The sequence below is a fragment of the Rhamphochromis longiceps genome, linkage group LG6, assembly GCF_057381845.1.
Source record: "Rhamphochromis longiceps isolate RC_006_pf linkage group LG6, R_longiceps_female_GT1.1, whole genome shotgun sequence".
In the NCBI taxonomy this organism is placed as follows: Eukaryota; Metazoa; Chordata; class Actinopteri; order Cichliformes; family Cichlidae; genus Rhamphochromis; species Rhamphochromis longiceps.
In genome coordinates, this window is record NC_140562.1 from 36,581,910 (window position 1) to 36,597,775 (window position 15,866).

Here is a 15,866-nt window from a genome sequence, read left to right on the forward strand (position 1 = left end):
TGTAACTAAAGTCTTCATGAGGTCATGGCAAAAATATCTGGCCCTGTGGGACCATCAGCTCTTCCCTTCTTCTTTGTGAACTTTGTAAATTGAACAAAAAGCTGAATAAGGACACCAACAGAAGATGAAAGCCTGTTCGTATCAGTTTACAGCTGAAACAAACACATATAGAAACAACTGAGCCTACATTTTTATCTGTCAAAGCGAGCGAGCCAGCTTTCTCACAGTTTTTGCATTGGATGCAGATTTTGTGTGCTGATCTACGTGTGATGGTGTCTCAGTACAGAGACGGAAAAGGGACAGATAAGGAAGGAAACACTGGGAGAGAAGTGATCAGACAGAAAAGAGCTTAACTCGGGGGTTTCCCTGAACGTTCTCTGCCCAAACTTCACCTCAAGCTTCAGGCTAAATCCCTCTCATGTACCTCGACTAGTTTGCAAACTGTAAACAAAGCTTTGTGATGCAGTGTTATTCAACTCTAACACTCTGTATAAATTAAATTTTATTAGCTCCATTACCTCATCCTTAAATCTTGTGATTGAGTGCAGCTGCTTTAAATTACTGTGTATGAGTTTATATGAAAGCTGGATGTTCGTGCACGTTATACGTCATTAAAAGTCACCGAATTCTCCTTTTTAAGCGTTTTTTCAAGTACTTAATTTTTTTTATTGCTGATAGAATTTTTTAATTTCCCACAAACCTCTTCAACTGGCTGAAATATCTCCATTAAATATCCTGGAAAGAGTTCTGAGCTCTGAGAAATTATACGTCCCAGATGTTTGTGGTTCAGTGTTGGTGAGTGAAATTCTTGTATTCTATCAACATAATTAGAAAGTAGCCTATGTATGTCTGTGCATTGTAGCTGTGCAATTTAGGGAGTCACTACTGACGTTAAAAGTATAACATGCTAATGCTATATGCTACAAAATGCTAATATGGAGGCTTCAAATGCAGAATCCATGAACTAAAGGCTGTTGTTATATACACTCGTATAAGATATTTTAGTTCACAATTAAAAGTAGCTGAGAAAGAAATGTTATGCATGTACTATGTTACATTTATGTTGAATGTGTTTAATCACTGACCCAGTCTGCAGTCTGAGTCTGCGGTGGATCATATTACTCATAACATTTTATAAACGCATTTCCATAGATGTGCCCGAAATGCACTACAATGATCAAAACAATACATCTTAATTTTGAAAATGAAATTGGTATATTAAAAAAATCTACACTGAGCAGTGAAAAATGTGTGAAATATATACAAAGTTCATATTTGAAATTAAGTAAATAAACTGCAGATACAAGATACAAACATCTGAATATGCCACATTTTCTCTCCGTGAACATCTACACATTAAAGTAACTGTTCTTCCTGTTCCTCCAGATCTATAAGTGACCCTTGCAGATTAAGAGACACTGTAATGTTTTCTGGGATAAAGGTAACAGTTTAGCGGGACAGCTGGGACGTTTGCATCATTACTTTTCAGTACAAGAGCCAGGTCTGCTGTGAAAACTAAACAGAGCAAGCGATGTTACTTTTATTTCCTGAGAGTCCTGCAGTGCGCTTTTGTAAAACATCCACCTTTGTGCCAAGTAGAGTTCCTGACGAGGTGACCTGAGGAAATTCTGGTAACATTAATATTTCCAGAGATAACTCATGGCTGAACATGATGGAGTTTGCAGCTCAGTTTTGCATGAACAGAAAATACAGCATAAAAACAAACAAACTTTTAAGCCCTAAGGGCTAAGGATTTTTAAGAGTTAAGAATTCACACCAAACCGTCATCCTTTGATAAAAAACACTGGACTGGCAACTGTAACAATCACCCTTCAGCATGCACGTCATGATTTATTTCACGACTCCACTATCCATTTGGACTTTTGAGATTCCACACAAACTATAAATCATATAATAGACTGAAAGCATTTTTATTTCTATTCCCATCTTCCAAAAAAGGGAACAAGACTGGCGAGAGGAATTCACAGAAAAACAAAAAGTACCAAAGTCTTTCTGCCAAACTGCAACATTATCATGCTTTTTATTATATAAACAGAACGGACACATAAACTGCTTCTTTTCCTCTTAAAGAAGCCGTGATGCCCCCACTTTCACTTCAAATTCATCATAATCTTGACTGGCACTGAAGAAGACAAAGAAACAAAATACACCGACCTTGCCAATACAAAAACTGCTCATGAAGATTTAAAAAAAAAAAATATATAGCAGTAAAGCAAAAAACAAGCAACCACAAACATTTTTATGTGTTTTCAAGCTTTGAACTAAGAGACAGTGGCGAGAGAATTAAACTGGGGTTGAGATTATCTCATATTTGAAATAACTAAGGATCGGTTTGATTATCTCTATGGTCACAGTCTAGGTCAAACCAAGTACCACTGCGTGTTTCCAAATGTCAACATGCTGCAAAACACTGGCAGATTATCAAATGGAAAAAAAAAATCCCTGTAGTCAATTTTGCTGGAAAAACCTTAATGATTATCCATAAAAGCCCCACTGTGCGTCTAACTCTACACCAGCACGACAAACAAGGTGACTATTGGAAATAGCAGCTCACCTCTAATCACTGTCTGCTTTTAAAATTTCAGTGGCTATTGCTCTTTGGCAGTGTCCTAGCTTTTATTATTTTAAGTGTACTGTGCTCTTGTCTTATTGTGATTTGAGGTGGTGTGTTGGTGTGTAAAGGGCAATCATTTTTTTCTAAAATATCCATCAAACTGCACACACACACACACACACACACACACACACGCGCAAAGTGAAAACACCGACACTGAGCATGCACACAAAGTATGCTGGGGCAGGCTACAACCCTTCCAAATACAGAAAGAAAATATCATTTGCATCCCTACTGTGCACACATCATAACTAAACTATCAAAAACATGCTCATAGGTAAAAAAAAAAAAGGTACTCATGCGCACCTACACATGCAGGATCACACACACACACACACACACACACACACACACACACACACACACACACACACACACACATACATTCACACGCACACACGTACCACTCAGCAATATGGCAAGGTTAGTCATTGTAAAAGTGCGGATTAGTCGCAGTTTCACAAAGTTATTTTTATTTGCCATTTAGTATTGGGATATTTTTGCCAGTCACAGACACTTAATTTCACAGTGCAACACAGTATGACAAACACTGACATTAGGGTCAAACCATATCATATGGGTGAGGTTAAAAAAAAAAATCCATACAAAAACAAAATATAGGTAAAATAAAAATTTTTTAAAAAGTGCAAAAAAACAACTTAACAGTCACTGAAAATAGCATTAATTCATTTTTTGTGTTAAGTGTGCGAATTTAAATCCACTATATTAAAAAAACAAAAAAAAAACAAAAACAAGAATCATCAGTAGCAGCAAAAAAAGGACCAGTTTTAAAACATTATAAAGATCACAATGACACTGCCAATCACTGTTTTACTTAAGATATTGATATGGCATCAAATGGATATCAGTACGAATGTAGACAAACACATACACACTCACACACATACAAAAAAACAAACAAACAAACACACACACTTGGTCACAGTTAACAGGTGCCAAAGGACATCGCGGTGGGAGTCAAGTTTTAGCTCGGTACCATATCAAAAACAATACACATTTCACGGACTGTTAACACAGAATGCCGAAGTAAGGATTTATAAACTGCACATGCACACACGTGCGCGCGTGCACATTCACACGCACAAAACTGCACAGAGACAACTAAAAATGTGATTTTCTTGGTAATATTTCCTCCCCCTCTGGAGAGAAAACAAATGTGTTAGCCCTAATCCTCCCTTCCTAGAGGAATGGTTGCTGTGAAGCCAAGAGGAAAAGATGCTTAGTTTTTTTCCCTCCTGCTCTCTTACTCTGGTTTGATCAGGTAGAAAATGTGACAGGAATACGTCTGATAGATAGAAAGCTCTGTGAAGCAGCACTCTGGTCAAAAATGAAGGTAGGAAACACAGATGAAGATAGCTAGATTATCTTACAGTTAAGTATTGTTTCAGTGACTATGGATGAAGTAATTTATACTGAATCCTATTCCCCGGAAAAGAAATGTATCACCCAGAAAATGAACAGAATTTAGACACCTGTCGGTCCCTAACTACATGTAGTAGGTCTTAAAAAGTCTAAATTATAGTGCCACCTACAGTCTGTTACATGTACTGAATGTACAGCATGTGCAAGTTAAAGTGTGAGAGTCTGTGTTCGTTGGTCTGTCTCTGTCGGTCAAGAATTACTCTTAAGTTTAAGAATCCCATTAAAATCTCAGCTGTCCCTGTCCTCAAAGCCAAGTAACAGACCTTTCTGTGGCTCTTTTTTCCCTTCCTTATTACTGAATTCCCTCCGTTTCTTTCCCTGAACTCACTCTATGCTGGTATCTTTCCCTGCCTCTCCTCTTTCCCATCCTGTCTCTCCCTCCATCTCTCCTCCGTCTCCTTCTCTCTGTCCCTCTCTATCTGTCCCTACCAGTTAGTTTTTCTGTGTCAGGTCCCTGCCTAGTTAATCTAGAGGTGTCCTCCCTGTCCCTCCCTCCCACCCGCCTACCCTCCCTCTATGGACAAACACATAGGGCGTGGGGGCCGTCCATCAGGGGGAGCGGCCAATAGCATCCCTCTCCCTCCCCCCAGATCAGGGCAGTGCAATACACAGATGGATGAGTTTCCCATTCACCCTCCTCCTGCTGGCTCACCTGGAAGGAGCGAAAAGTGAGAGAGAGATGGACACAAATAAGTTAATATTAATCAAATGCAGTTTGTGCCTAAAAATGCAGTTTAAATGAAGCTGGATGTGGCATTACCTCTTAGGTGGGTGTAGAGAATCTAAACCCCATAGCAGGCTGCCAGTCTCTCCTTCAGCAGTGGTGGGAACTGCTCTGAAAACTGTTGCCAGTTCTCCTCCCCAACCTGCTCCTTAAAACCATGCAAGATCTTTGGAAACAGAAAAATGGCATCTCTTCAATATCTCAAGCAGGCAGGAGAAGTGGACTGATCGAGAAACAGTCCAGTGAAAAAGCATAATTACAACCTCAGGATCTTGTGTTATTATCTGCTCTAAAATTTCCACTTTGTCTCTATATGTTATGCTGCAACCACTGCTTACTGCATTACAGACCCACTGAATGTGTCACTTGTGGTCACATTTTAACCACCACAACTACAACCGAGCCAGCAATCCAGCTGAAGATAGCCGGTTAGCAGTGATTCAACTTTCAAAATAATGCAATAGTTCTCTTAGAGGAACATAAAAAAACAAAAACTTAAATAAGGAGCCGTATATAGCTGAGAGAGTCCCACCTAAGTAAAGTATGTGTGTGCAAAACAGTGTCCAGTAAGTGGTTACTTCCTTCAGGGACATGGAGTGAAACTAATAGGCATCACCCAATATTTTCTGGAGACCTACGTCATATAGTATCAAAATACTATAAACTAGGCCAAAATCAGCTTAGATCAAAATAGTATAAAATAGGGCTGTTCGATATAACGATGCATATCGGATGACGATATGAAAACGTCCATCGTTTCATTTTACGCTATCATTTATTTCGTGGTGTCGCAAAATAAACTGTTTACGCAAATATTTTTTCATCGTTTTGATGGTCACTGTAGAATTTCTTAAAGTTCTCGCTTTCTCTTAATATAACCACACCACGGACGGACAAGCGACAGTTTTTATGCGTTGCCGTTAGCAACAACGACGGTAAAACCATCTCGTGGCTCCGCTGTCCGCTTCTTTGTTTTCCACATAAACCTTTCAAAATAAATCTGAAGATCCTGTTGAGATTTTTCAAAATAAACTGAATTACGTGAAATAGCATGCAGAGTGTTTACGGACAAGAAGCTAAAAAGAGCCGTCAGGTGCTAAAAAATAAACCTTAGACACGCCATAAAATAAAAACTCAAAGAAAATTGCGGCCGTTTCAACTTATGTAAAACTCGACTCCAGGTACACGATGCCCAGCTGAAAACACTTCACGCAAGTCGAGATTCACAGAATTTACAGAAAATGTAACATTTGTGATACATACCGTTGTCGGGACAATAAATGTCTTATATCAGGATATGAGATTTTAGTCATATCGCACAGCCCTAGTATAAAAGGTAAATTTATAGACCAGGCAGATTTACCAATTTCATTTTGTTCGCCATAGAGGAACGGGGTATTATGAAACAGGTCAGTAATCAAATGCATCAAAGGAAGGGTCCTACACAAGTTCTGTTGCAATGCAATCAGTCTGATCCAAATCCATATTAAGGGTTCCTTTTATAATGAAGCCCAGCACACTGATACATTAGACTGAATTAAACATTACTGAATGGATCCTTGTGCTTTGACGTTTGTCTGTCTAGTCTTAGATCACACTTTATGTGATGGACCCTGAGGGGAATGTGTGCAGTCAGTTTTTCTGCATAGAAACATCCCTGTCTGTGCTGCTGAGGTTCATAGTTAACACTCTGCTGCGCCTAAGGTCACTGCACCTCACACCGAGTCACTCTCAGAGGGAGAGGAGACAGAAGGATGGTACTAGCTGTGGAAACAAGAACTCGCCCCTTAAAATGAGGTGGACCCTCACCTTGTAGAACATGTCTCTCAGGTCATCTTTAGGATTGACCCAGGAGGCCACAGCGTCACAGAAGAAGATGAAGTCCTGAACAAACACAGGAAGAGATCAACCTCAACACTATCTTTTGATTTAATTTACAGCCAAATACGCACACTGTGAATCCTAATGACTGCAATGAGCAGTGTCTCACCTGCACCACACCTCCAGGGTTCACGCCAATCATAATGCAAATCCCACGGAAGGCGGAGTCTTTCTCCTCGTTGTCTCGGATGTTTCGGAGAGACGTACACCTGCATTGTGCAATTATTAACCAGTTAGTGACCGCTAAGCATGATGCTGCCAGAATTGTGAGTTCACAAGTCCCATTTTAATAAGAGATAAACCAAATCAAAAATTTATGGGAGACATGCAAACTGTTGTGTCACTGTGAAAGACGACTTATTTTGCTATTGGGCTTGAAGAAAAGAATTCTTATTCCCAAGGAATTAGTAACAATTCTGGAAATCATTTAAAGAATGAAGTTATGTAAATGATAATGCATCCATTAGAACAAAGTATCTTAAGTCTGCATTTTCACTTCAACCTCACTTTTCAGACTCAGAATCAAACCATCTCTCACCAGGGTCGGATGAACTGCGGCAACATGGGCGCGACCTCCTGAGGACACACATAGCCCAGCCGGCCAATGGTGATTGCTGGAAGAGAACAGAGATGAGTCAAACCTGCTCTTAGATAAATGCATATTTGTATCTGTACAAGTCCCTTCCCTTCCCCTTGAAAGCATGTATAAAATGATCTGTGAAATCATATACCGGTGTTCTCCAACAGGGTCTTGGGAGTATTGGGTCGATTAATAATCTCCACCAGCTGGTTCAGAACCATAGCAATGTATGGCTGCATCTCCACTCCTGACAGAGAAATAAAAATAAAATGAGACACACGACATCTCACACTGTACAGCCGTACATCAAAAAGTTAGCATAAATACATAGAACAAAAACTGGGCTTCTTCCACGTACCCATCTGCATGCAGATCTCTCCTATGGCCCAGGTAGCATTGTTGCAGACGGAGATGAACTCTGGGTTCAGATTTGTTCCGAGGATTGGCATGAATTCAGCTAAGAGAGACACAAAATGTTAAAAAGTAGAATTATGGGATACGTATATGTATGTACAGGTGTGTAAGGGTAACAGACAGCTAAATGTTTACCGATACAGGGTTTGACATGAGGAAAGCAAGCCTTGGTCAAGTCACCCAGCAGAGCAAATGAACTCTGTCTTACTTCGGGCATCGTATCCTGGGACAAAAGAGACAGAAAGACAAGGAGTAATGTGAATATACACCATCAAATGACTGAAAGAATTTGGCACATCTAACACGTCGTGGCAGTTGTCCTCCTCCTTCTTCTGCGATTTTGAAAAAAATAAAACATTGCAAAACATGAGCAGTTTAAAACAAAAAAAAGTGTTTCTTTCCAGATAAACCTTCTGTGATCAAATGGCTGCAAGCGCTGAGCACTCTGCTACAAATATAGCACATTTCCTCTGGCTACTTCACATTAAAATTAAATGCAGAGTGAAAAGTAGTGGAAAATATCCTGTTTACATGAGCATTTCTAAATACAACTGATACAAAGAACCAGGGATTTAAAAAAAAAAAAAAAAATCCATTACATGAAATTACACTAATACCGATGTACATGCATGCAGCTAATTTGATTCAGAGAGAGACTCAGAGATTCATACACCAACATTAAAAATGAAAACTTAAACATATACAGCATTGACTCTGAATGATCTCTGGAAAGGCATTCACACAAACATAGGCTCTCCTCACCTGCATGCATTGGAAAAGCAGGGTCATGATATTACTGCGAGCCACGAGTGTGTCCACGTGGCCTCCGAGTCCCTCTGCCAAGCCACTTAAAAGATCCAAGGCCACAATCATGAAGTCCTTGTCGGGTGCTTCATACTGATCTGGCTGCTGACTGTACATCTGAGATGTACGCAAAACGAGTGTCATTTATGTAAAGCAGCAAAAGCATAAATTGTGAGTAATTAAATATGCATGTTTGGTTCACCATGGCCTGAGCAAGGGTCTTCTGGACCAGGGTGACACAGCGCTGATAGACGGGCTCACAATAGGGAAGGAAGCCGCTCTGCAGCGCTGTGGCAACAGATGACAGACACTCGAGCAGAGGGAAGAGATCTTTGTCCTCATCCTTCAACTCATTCCACTTGGCTATCAGTGGAGGCATCAGCTTTTGTATGTACTCCTAAACAAAACAAGAGGGAGATTTTTGTCTTTGTTTTTTGTCATTTTTGTGTAAATGCATGCAGCTGTGTCTAAAACGTTCGGGCTCACAGGCTGGTTGAGATGGTGTCCCACAGAGTCTGCCAGTGTTCCTATGGCATCATAGAGGATGAGGAGGTTTTTGTGCTGGTACTTCCCAAAAGCAAAAACCAGGGTGTCCAGGATAAAGCTCAGGTATGGTACCAGCTCTGTGCATGCTTCTTCCTCCAGAGTGGCAAATGCACTTTGAGGAAGGACGCAATTTGTTTAACCACTTATTAGTAAGAAACTAGAAAGCACACAGAAAACAAAGAAAAGGGAAGATCTGTACCTGCATGCAGCCTCTTGTACTCTCTTGTTGCCATCCAGGATCCGTTTGAGCAGCTCCGTCATGAGGGGTTTGAGGTGAGCATCAGGGGGCTGGCTGACCACCCAGTGGGCATAGCGACTGAGGGTCCAGCAGGCAATGGAGCGCACCAAGGCCTTCTTGTCACATAAACACTGGATGAGGTGAGGGATAAGCTCAGGCAAGTAAGGTACCATACCCTGCATACATCCTGGAAGGATAAACATAATTTATTTATCACTATTGTGGAAATGAGAAAAGAATTTGTTTTGATATTTCTAAAATTTAAAAAAGAATTTAAAAAAAATGTTTTATAAAAGATTACACAATATGTGGGGGGTCTCCCCATAGTTACAGTCTTAAACTTATCATCTATGATCAGTTTTCTTTAGAGGGGACCTAGGTAAACAACACATACCCATTTTCTGTCATATACAAAAGTAATCCCTAGGAGCCAAAGGTTCAGTTTTCAGATTGCTCTAAGTGCTTTGTTTCAGGCAGTTTTTGTACTCTTGGTTCTGGTCAGTGAGAGCAGATATCCTTAATGTGATCTCAGATAGGGCTGGGCCATATCATAACATTCACGGTAATACCGGTATAATGTTGGGCAACGATAAGAAAATGAAATATCGCGATAGAATATGGGTAAAACGCACAGTGCCTTTGTTTTCATACGCACATGGCGGAAAAAGCATGGCGGCGACGGAGAATGAGAAGAGCGAAAGTGGATCGTTAAATGAAACAGGTGAACCAGAATTGGTTTGTAAAAATGCTGTAACTTCAGTGGTGTGGAACTGGTTTGGCTTTTGTCCCTCCGATACACAACAAAGCACTATTTTTGGTAGAGCATGCTAGCGGGCCGTCGTTATTACCGTGTTTTTTGGAAAATACAGCACACTTAAAATCAATACTTGGATTTTTCTGAAAATCAACAGTGCCCCTTATAATCCCGTGTGCCTTCTGTATGAATTCTGGTTGTGTTTACTGACCTCGAAACGATTTTATGTGGTACACGGCGCTCAAAAATATGTCAAATGTTTTGTCTAGTGTCAATTATATTGTCAGTTATATAGTTATCGCAAATTTTCAAATGTATATCGCGATAAATGTTTTTGGTCATATTGCCCTGCTCTAATCTCAGATACACAGCTCTGGCTGTAGCAAAAAAAATCCATCCACCTTCTGTTCAAGCAATAGGCAAGTTAGCTTAAAAGGAGGGGCCAAGAAAACTAACATGGCTTGTTTCAGTAGTGGATGAACTGGGGTACCACAAAAAGCCCAGATTAAAACTAGAAATTTATTTTTTCTCAGGTAAAATAGAAAAACATATTAAGTCCCCTTTACTGTGCTTCTGCCTCATCTTACCCTCAGCAATAGCCCCAAGCACCAGGATGCCGGACTCCTTGATGACCCAATCAGGATGGAAAAGCAGGCCTTTGAGCAAGGGGAGGAGATGAGGCAGCAACTCCTCACGAAACACGTTGGCAAGAACATCCAGAGCGGCAGCAGAGCACTTCCCTGAAAAGAGGAAAATCCAGGATCAGTGTTGGATAACTATGTTATAATAAAAGGTACCACAACAGGGTTATAATGGTTATAATAAAGAGGATAAGTAGGTGGGTTTTTTTGGTAAATGCTCCCCAGAGAAATCAATCCATTTCTATTCATATCTCTCACATACCTGCGCGTGCACACACTCTTGCAAACACACACGGGGCGCTTAACAAATTTGTTACACCACCACCCAATGAAGGTTAATAATTAAACATTAACAATTAACAGTATCGGTAATTGCTAAAATCATTTTTTATGTTTCTGTAATGAGTAATTCACCGGTATGTGCACACTCTTTAACCAAAAACTGTTTTGAATGCTAACCCTAAACCTTGTCCATGAATTTTCAAATGTACTGTTTTGAAGAAAAAAATAGAAGAAAAAAAAAAGTGAAGCACTTTTTTAATATTAATACTACACAACAAAACAGTATATAATAGGTTTTAGGTTGAAAGACGTTTTTGACATGACGCAGTTTCCACGCAGGTTCAAAAAACCTACAGGATCCCTTTTCAATCAAACATCCTTGTATTCTATTCTACTTTAACCTTAATTTTAAAATAATGTTCAAAAGATCACCCAGTCCTACCTCTTTCCTTCTAATGCTTAGATTATTTTATGTCACAAAAGATTTCACAAGAACCTTTTCTTTATTAATAATTTAGTTCTACGTTTAATTTTTTGTGCTGTTCTGCTCCATTTTACTTGTTTTGGTAAGGAAATCTAATCTAACTTTAATTCTAACTTTGCATGCGAAACTCACGTAGGTTCCAATCAGACAGCGTGTCATCATCATCGTCCTCATCTTCATCGATGTCCTCCCCCTCCTCGCCCTCCCCTCCTTCATGCTGCAGGGTGACAGTGCGGGACTTGTGGAAGCGAGGCTTGATGTCCTGCTCGCTGTCTGGAATCGTCTCGTCCTCTTCAACATCACCCTGGAGGAGATCAGAGCTCAAGGTGAATTCAGAACACAGGTAAACAGCAAAACACAAGAAGAGATGCCAGATTTGTCCAGAGGATGCTAACCTTTAGTAGAATGATATCTATTTCAGAATACTTCATCCCATTCACCAGTATAGGTATCAGTCTGAAAAGAAAAAAAAAAAAAGATAAGGAAACACATTACTACTCAGATGAAATTATCTCATCATTAAACCAGTCCTTGCTATGGGAGAAAGTGAGCACTTACTGGACCAAGTGGCCAGAAAGGGCCTCTTTACAGATGGGCTGTTCAGCCAGTGTCAGCCAGAACTCACAGGCCTCCAGGGCCACGTTCTCATCTGGGTCCTGCGTCCGCTGGAGCATATACTGGGAAAAAAAACCCCAACAACAAGTGATTAAGAAGATGAGAAAGCGACAGCCAAACATAGTTTAAGGTCGAGATGAGTCAGGCCTTTACCTGGATGATGCTGTGCATGTGAGGGATGAGACGGTCAATTCGGACTTCTAGGAGCATGACCAGAGCCCTGCACACATTCTTCCTCACTTCACTGTCCTCGTCCCCAGCCAGAGCAAACAGACTCTGGATAGAAAATAAACAAACAACAGAAAGAAAACAAATTAAAAACGGGAAGGAAAGACAGGTAGGGTCAACAAAGGTGAAGGAACAAAAACAATTTATTATTAATTTATTATTCTAGAGGTTTTATGAGGCTTTACACCTTTACTATAAAACGTGTGCAGGTCTGTTTAATTATTTTACATGTGCTGGCAATCTACCCACATCCACAAACTAACTAGAGTCTAGGAACATTTTGGCCCATCACTGACACAGCAGACATGTCGCTCAACAGGAATAAATATGCAACCTTTTCTTTTTTGTTTTACAGAACACAGGGCAAAAAAAACTGGCTTGGAACATTTTAGAAATTATGTCATCACATAGTTTGTCCAGCAGAGCAGCTCAGACTTCATTGTTTACAAAACTGTCAGCACTGTCTGCAACACATGTGGCAGAGTATATCACAGCTGAGCAGATGGTGGTGCGGCGCCAAATGGTGTTTTCACAGTAAGCTGAAAAAGTGCCGTGTTCATGCAGCTTCTGTTTGAAGTCAAAAAGAGGCTTTCGCAAAAAAACCCCCAAAAAAACCCAAACAACAACAACAAAAATACCTTCATGGAGCAAAATTTTGCGATCCTCGTAAAAACGTAAGTAAAAGTAAAAAATGTTGAATTGCTCACCTCAATAAAGGTGTCGATGTTATCCATCAGAGCCTGAGCTCGGCCAATGATAAACTGGTTCACACAAGCTATAGCATGGGACCTTGGCGAAAAAGAAAAAACAAGAGATAATTTTAACAAGGAGATTTTAGATGAGGAGGAAAGGAAAACTGCTAATTCTGCAAGATTCAGACACTGAGACTTGGATTTCACTGACCTGATCTTGGGGCTGCAATGTTTGAAAAACTGGAGGAATTTGGGGATCATGATGTTAAGAGGTCTGTTCAAAGCATCGCTATCCAACAACTCTGATGAATCCTCACAGATCTTTTGCAGTGCTCCAAAAGAACCCTGCCAAAAAAAAACAAATCAGAAACAAATTACAAAAGAAACAGACACAAACCTTATCACCAAAATAGTACCAAATTTTCATTGCAAGGCTGTGCATGTGTTTAAGGTATGTAACCCTAACCTCGCAGGTGTTATAGTCCTCCGAGTTGAGCAAGTTACAGAGCTGAGGCAGCAGCTCTGGCCAGGTCTGCAGCTCTCCTTTGGAGGCGATGGTCGTGATCAGAATGCCTTTATAATAAAGAGTTAAAAAGTTACACACTAGTACATTAGGCTTTAAAACCCAGCCGGATAACTCACCCTCTGTCATTTAAAGATCTTGAAAATACAACGCTTTCTCCCACACAACCATATTACCTGCAAAAATTCACCCACCTCCATAATAATCTGACTCACACTGCTGAAAAACTCCATCTAACTAAACCTTTTATTTCTCAAGCTTCCCTCTCTGACTGAAACACCCACCGATTGTAGCTCTGATAAGCGGTGAAGGGTCTCCGATGTTGTTGAGGCATTCTCGTTTGATGAAGTCTGCCACATTGGGAGGGAAGTTCTGGTAGTGAGCTTTCACATTGTTCTTCAGAATCAGACCGCTCAGAGAGCGAGTGGGCTCATCTTGAGAAGGAAGACAGCAGAGAGGCAACATGAAAACCCAAAAGGAGGTGGTGAGATACAGAGAGGTAAGCAAAGATGAAACAATCTAGTACGCGTTTTTTTTTTTGTTTGTTTTTTTAATCATAAATTTGATGTGCACAAACTCACCTTCAGATTTTAGGCTTGTGAGAACAAAGATGAGATAGTTGTTGAAATCTGGAAACTGGTTAAGCTGTTCCAGTTTCTGCAGAGTCTGTTAAGGAGTTGAATCATCTATAAATACAGAGCAAGAATTCACACATCCTCACAGACCTTCATTTCACAGACACTTGATGCAAGCTGAACAAACAGTATCTTCTCATTGTCCTCCAAACTGACACACCAGCTCTCATGGGGGAGGCAACATTTCACACCTTCTCCTCTCACCCTAACTGTCAAACACACACACATACAGAGCCAGATGTAAGGATACTTCTTGCACAGCTCTCTGTGTTGCTGTGTCTGGGGACTGGGAATCCTTGAGTAACTGAAGCACTTGCTGCAGACCTTGTTCATCCGGCTGCCACTCCATCCTACAACAGAACACACACACACGTTACCCGTTTAGGGGCTCACTGCAGCACCTGTAATCTTACAAATCAAAACGCCATGTAATGACTACAGAACAAATGAATTATGCTGACTTATTAAAAGCATCAAATTCTAAAATAGCCTCAAAACCGGTTCTTTGAATCGTAATTTGAGTCAAAATGCTGGAGTCAGTGTAAATATGTATAGCGTAGCAAAACAGTGCTGCGGAAGCAGTGGCGTTTATGAACATTTGACATTTCTGGCGAGGACCACCAACAACCAGTGGTCATTTAAGGCTTCACGAATAAGTAGCCAAACATCAACAACTATCAACCGTGACCCTAAGAACCTTTTCTACGTGAGGCCCAGACGGTAAAGGCGCAAATGTCTCGCTCCATCAGCTAGCAAGCTAGCCTGGCGTCGCAGTAACAGGTAAACGATTCACTGATTGCCGAAACGCTTTCTCACATCAACTACCCGGCTGCCACAGTTATGTTTTAATCCAAGCCACAAAAGCCGCTAAAGGGGTTCAATTAATATGCATAACAAGGCAGCCGCACACCAACCCCCCCTTTCCCCCGGCAGCTATCAGTAGCACCGCTAGCTAACAGCATCCTGAAAGTACCGCGAAAGGTTTTACCTGGTTTCTCCGATGTGGTAGATCTATATTCCTACAGACAACCGCGCAGATGCAATGTACCAACTAACATTAAATAATATATATATCCGCGGTCTGTGTAGGTAAATACAAACTTCTAATCGCAGTAGATCTACGTGGTTGCTATGCTAGTTGGTATGTGACAGAGATTGCATGCCTTGCAATCAAGCCGGGTGATCTGTATGATCACGTTCGGCTTCCGTATTCGAGCGAGGTGAAAGAGACGTAAACAACTTTAAGTATTACTGTTATTTCAGTCTGTGTTCAGCATTTATGAGCATTTGCCGCTTAATTAATAATGCATGTATGATTATAAAATTATGATAACATTTTATTCCGTGAACGGAGCAGATTATACAATATACCTACGTCGGTTTGTGCGGTTTCATTTTTCTCCACTAGATGGAGCCATATTCAACGCCTCTAGCCTGTTAGCTATGTGTATGAAGTGAGACAGGGCGTTGACAGAAAAACACTGTCACCAGAGATGATGGCCCATCAACAATCACAATCATGAGCGTCTCCGTGATTTTTGTCACCGGTATGGCACAGAGGAGATATGAGCAAGGTAAATACAGTGTTAAAACTGGCACTGAAAACACTGTGTATACATTCAAGGGCTCCTGTGCCTTCAGACATATGTATTGTTTGAAGAGTGGCACTACACTCAAATTAAGTACTTTGTAAAGTGCTTAGACAAGTATTTAGACGATTTTACTTAAGTAAAAGTTATAATTCCAT

The 15,866-nt window shown here is 40.5% G+C and overlaps 1 protein-coding gene across 3 annotated transcripts; it reads right to left on the bottom strand.

Moving 5' to 3' along the window:
* Nucleotides 1-1,245: 1,245 nt before the first annotated feature.
* Nucleotides 1,246-15,298, bottom strand: tnpo2b (transportin 2b). Of its 3 annotated transcripts, XR_014912163.1 has the most exons (25): nucleotides 15,108-15,298; nucleotides 14,370-14,469; nucleotides 14,066-14,141; nucleotides 13,769-13,918; nucleotides 13,428-13,534; nucleotides 13,173-13,306; nucleotides 12,977-13,058; nucleotides 12,195-12,317; nucleotides 11,985-12,103; nucleotides 11,822-11,882; nucleotides 11,559-11,730; nucleotides 10,607-10,759; nucleotides 9,227-9,452; nucleotides 8,968-9,139; nucleotides 8,684-8,878; nucleotides 8,440-8,598; nucleotides 7,813-7,906; nucleotides 7,622-7,720; nucleotides 7,415-7,510; nucleotides 7,222-7,297; nucleotides 6,793-6,892; nucleotides 6,612-6,686; nucleotides 4,839-4,968; nucleotides 2,972-4,730; nucleotides 1,246-2,930 (listed from the first exon to the last, which is right to left on the bottom strand). XR_014912163.1 is itself a non-coding variant. In XM_085410481.1 (24 exons), exons 2-23 carry the CDS (start codon nucleotides 14,466-14,468, stop codon nucleotides 4,861-4,863), a joined length of 2,676 nt encoding a protein of 891 aa, XP_085266607.1. In that variant the 5' UTR covers nucleotide 14,469; nucleotides 15,108-15,298; the 3' UTR covers nucleotides 1,246-4,730; nucleotides 4,839-4,860. The 3 variants fall into 3 exon arrangements, 2 of the variants coding, with proteins under 2 accessions (XP_085266607.1, XP_085266608.1); XM_085410481.1 differs by having other exon boundaries at nucleotides 1,246-4,730; XM_085410482.1 differs by having other exon boundaries at nucleotides 1,247-4,730; nucleotides 7,813-7,900.
* Between the last annotated feature and the right edge of the window lie 568 nt (nucleotides 15,299-15,866).

Excerpts from the sequence above, each read along its gene's own strand:
- tnpo2b (XM_085410481.1), bottom strand. The coding sequence starts at position 14,468 with ATGGAGTGGCAGCCGGATGAACAAGGTCTGCAGCAAGTGCTTCAGTTA. Across the intron at positions 10,760-11,558 it reads GCTGTCTGATTGGAACCTAC|GGAAGTGCTCTGCTGCCGCT; the intron begins GTGAGTTTCGCA and ends TCCTCTTTTCAG. Across the intron at positions 4,969-6,611 it reads TGAGAGACATGTTCTACAAG|ATCTTGCATGGTTTTAAGGA; the intron begins GTGAGGGTCCAC and ends CTGTTTCCAAAG.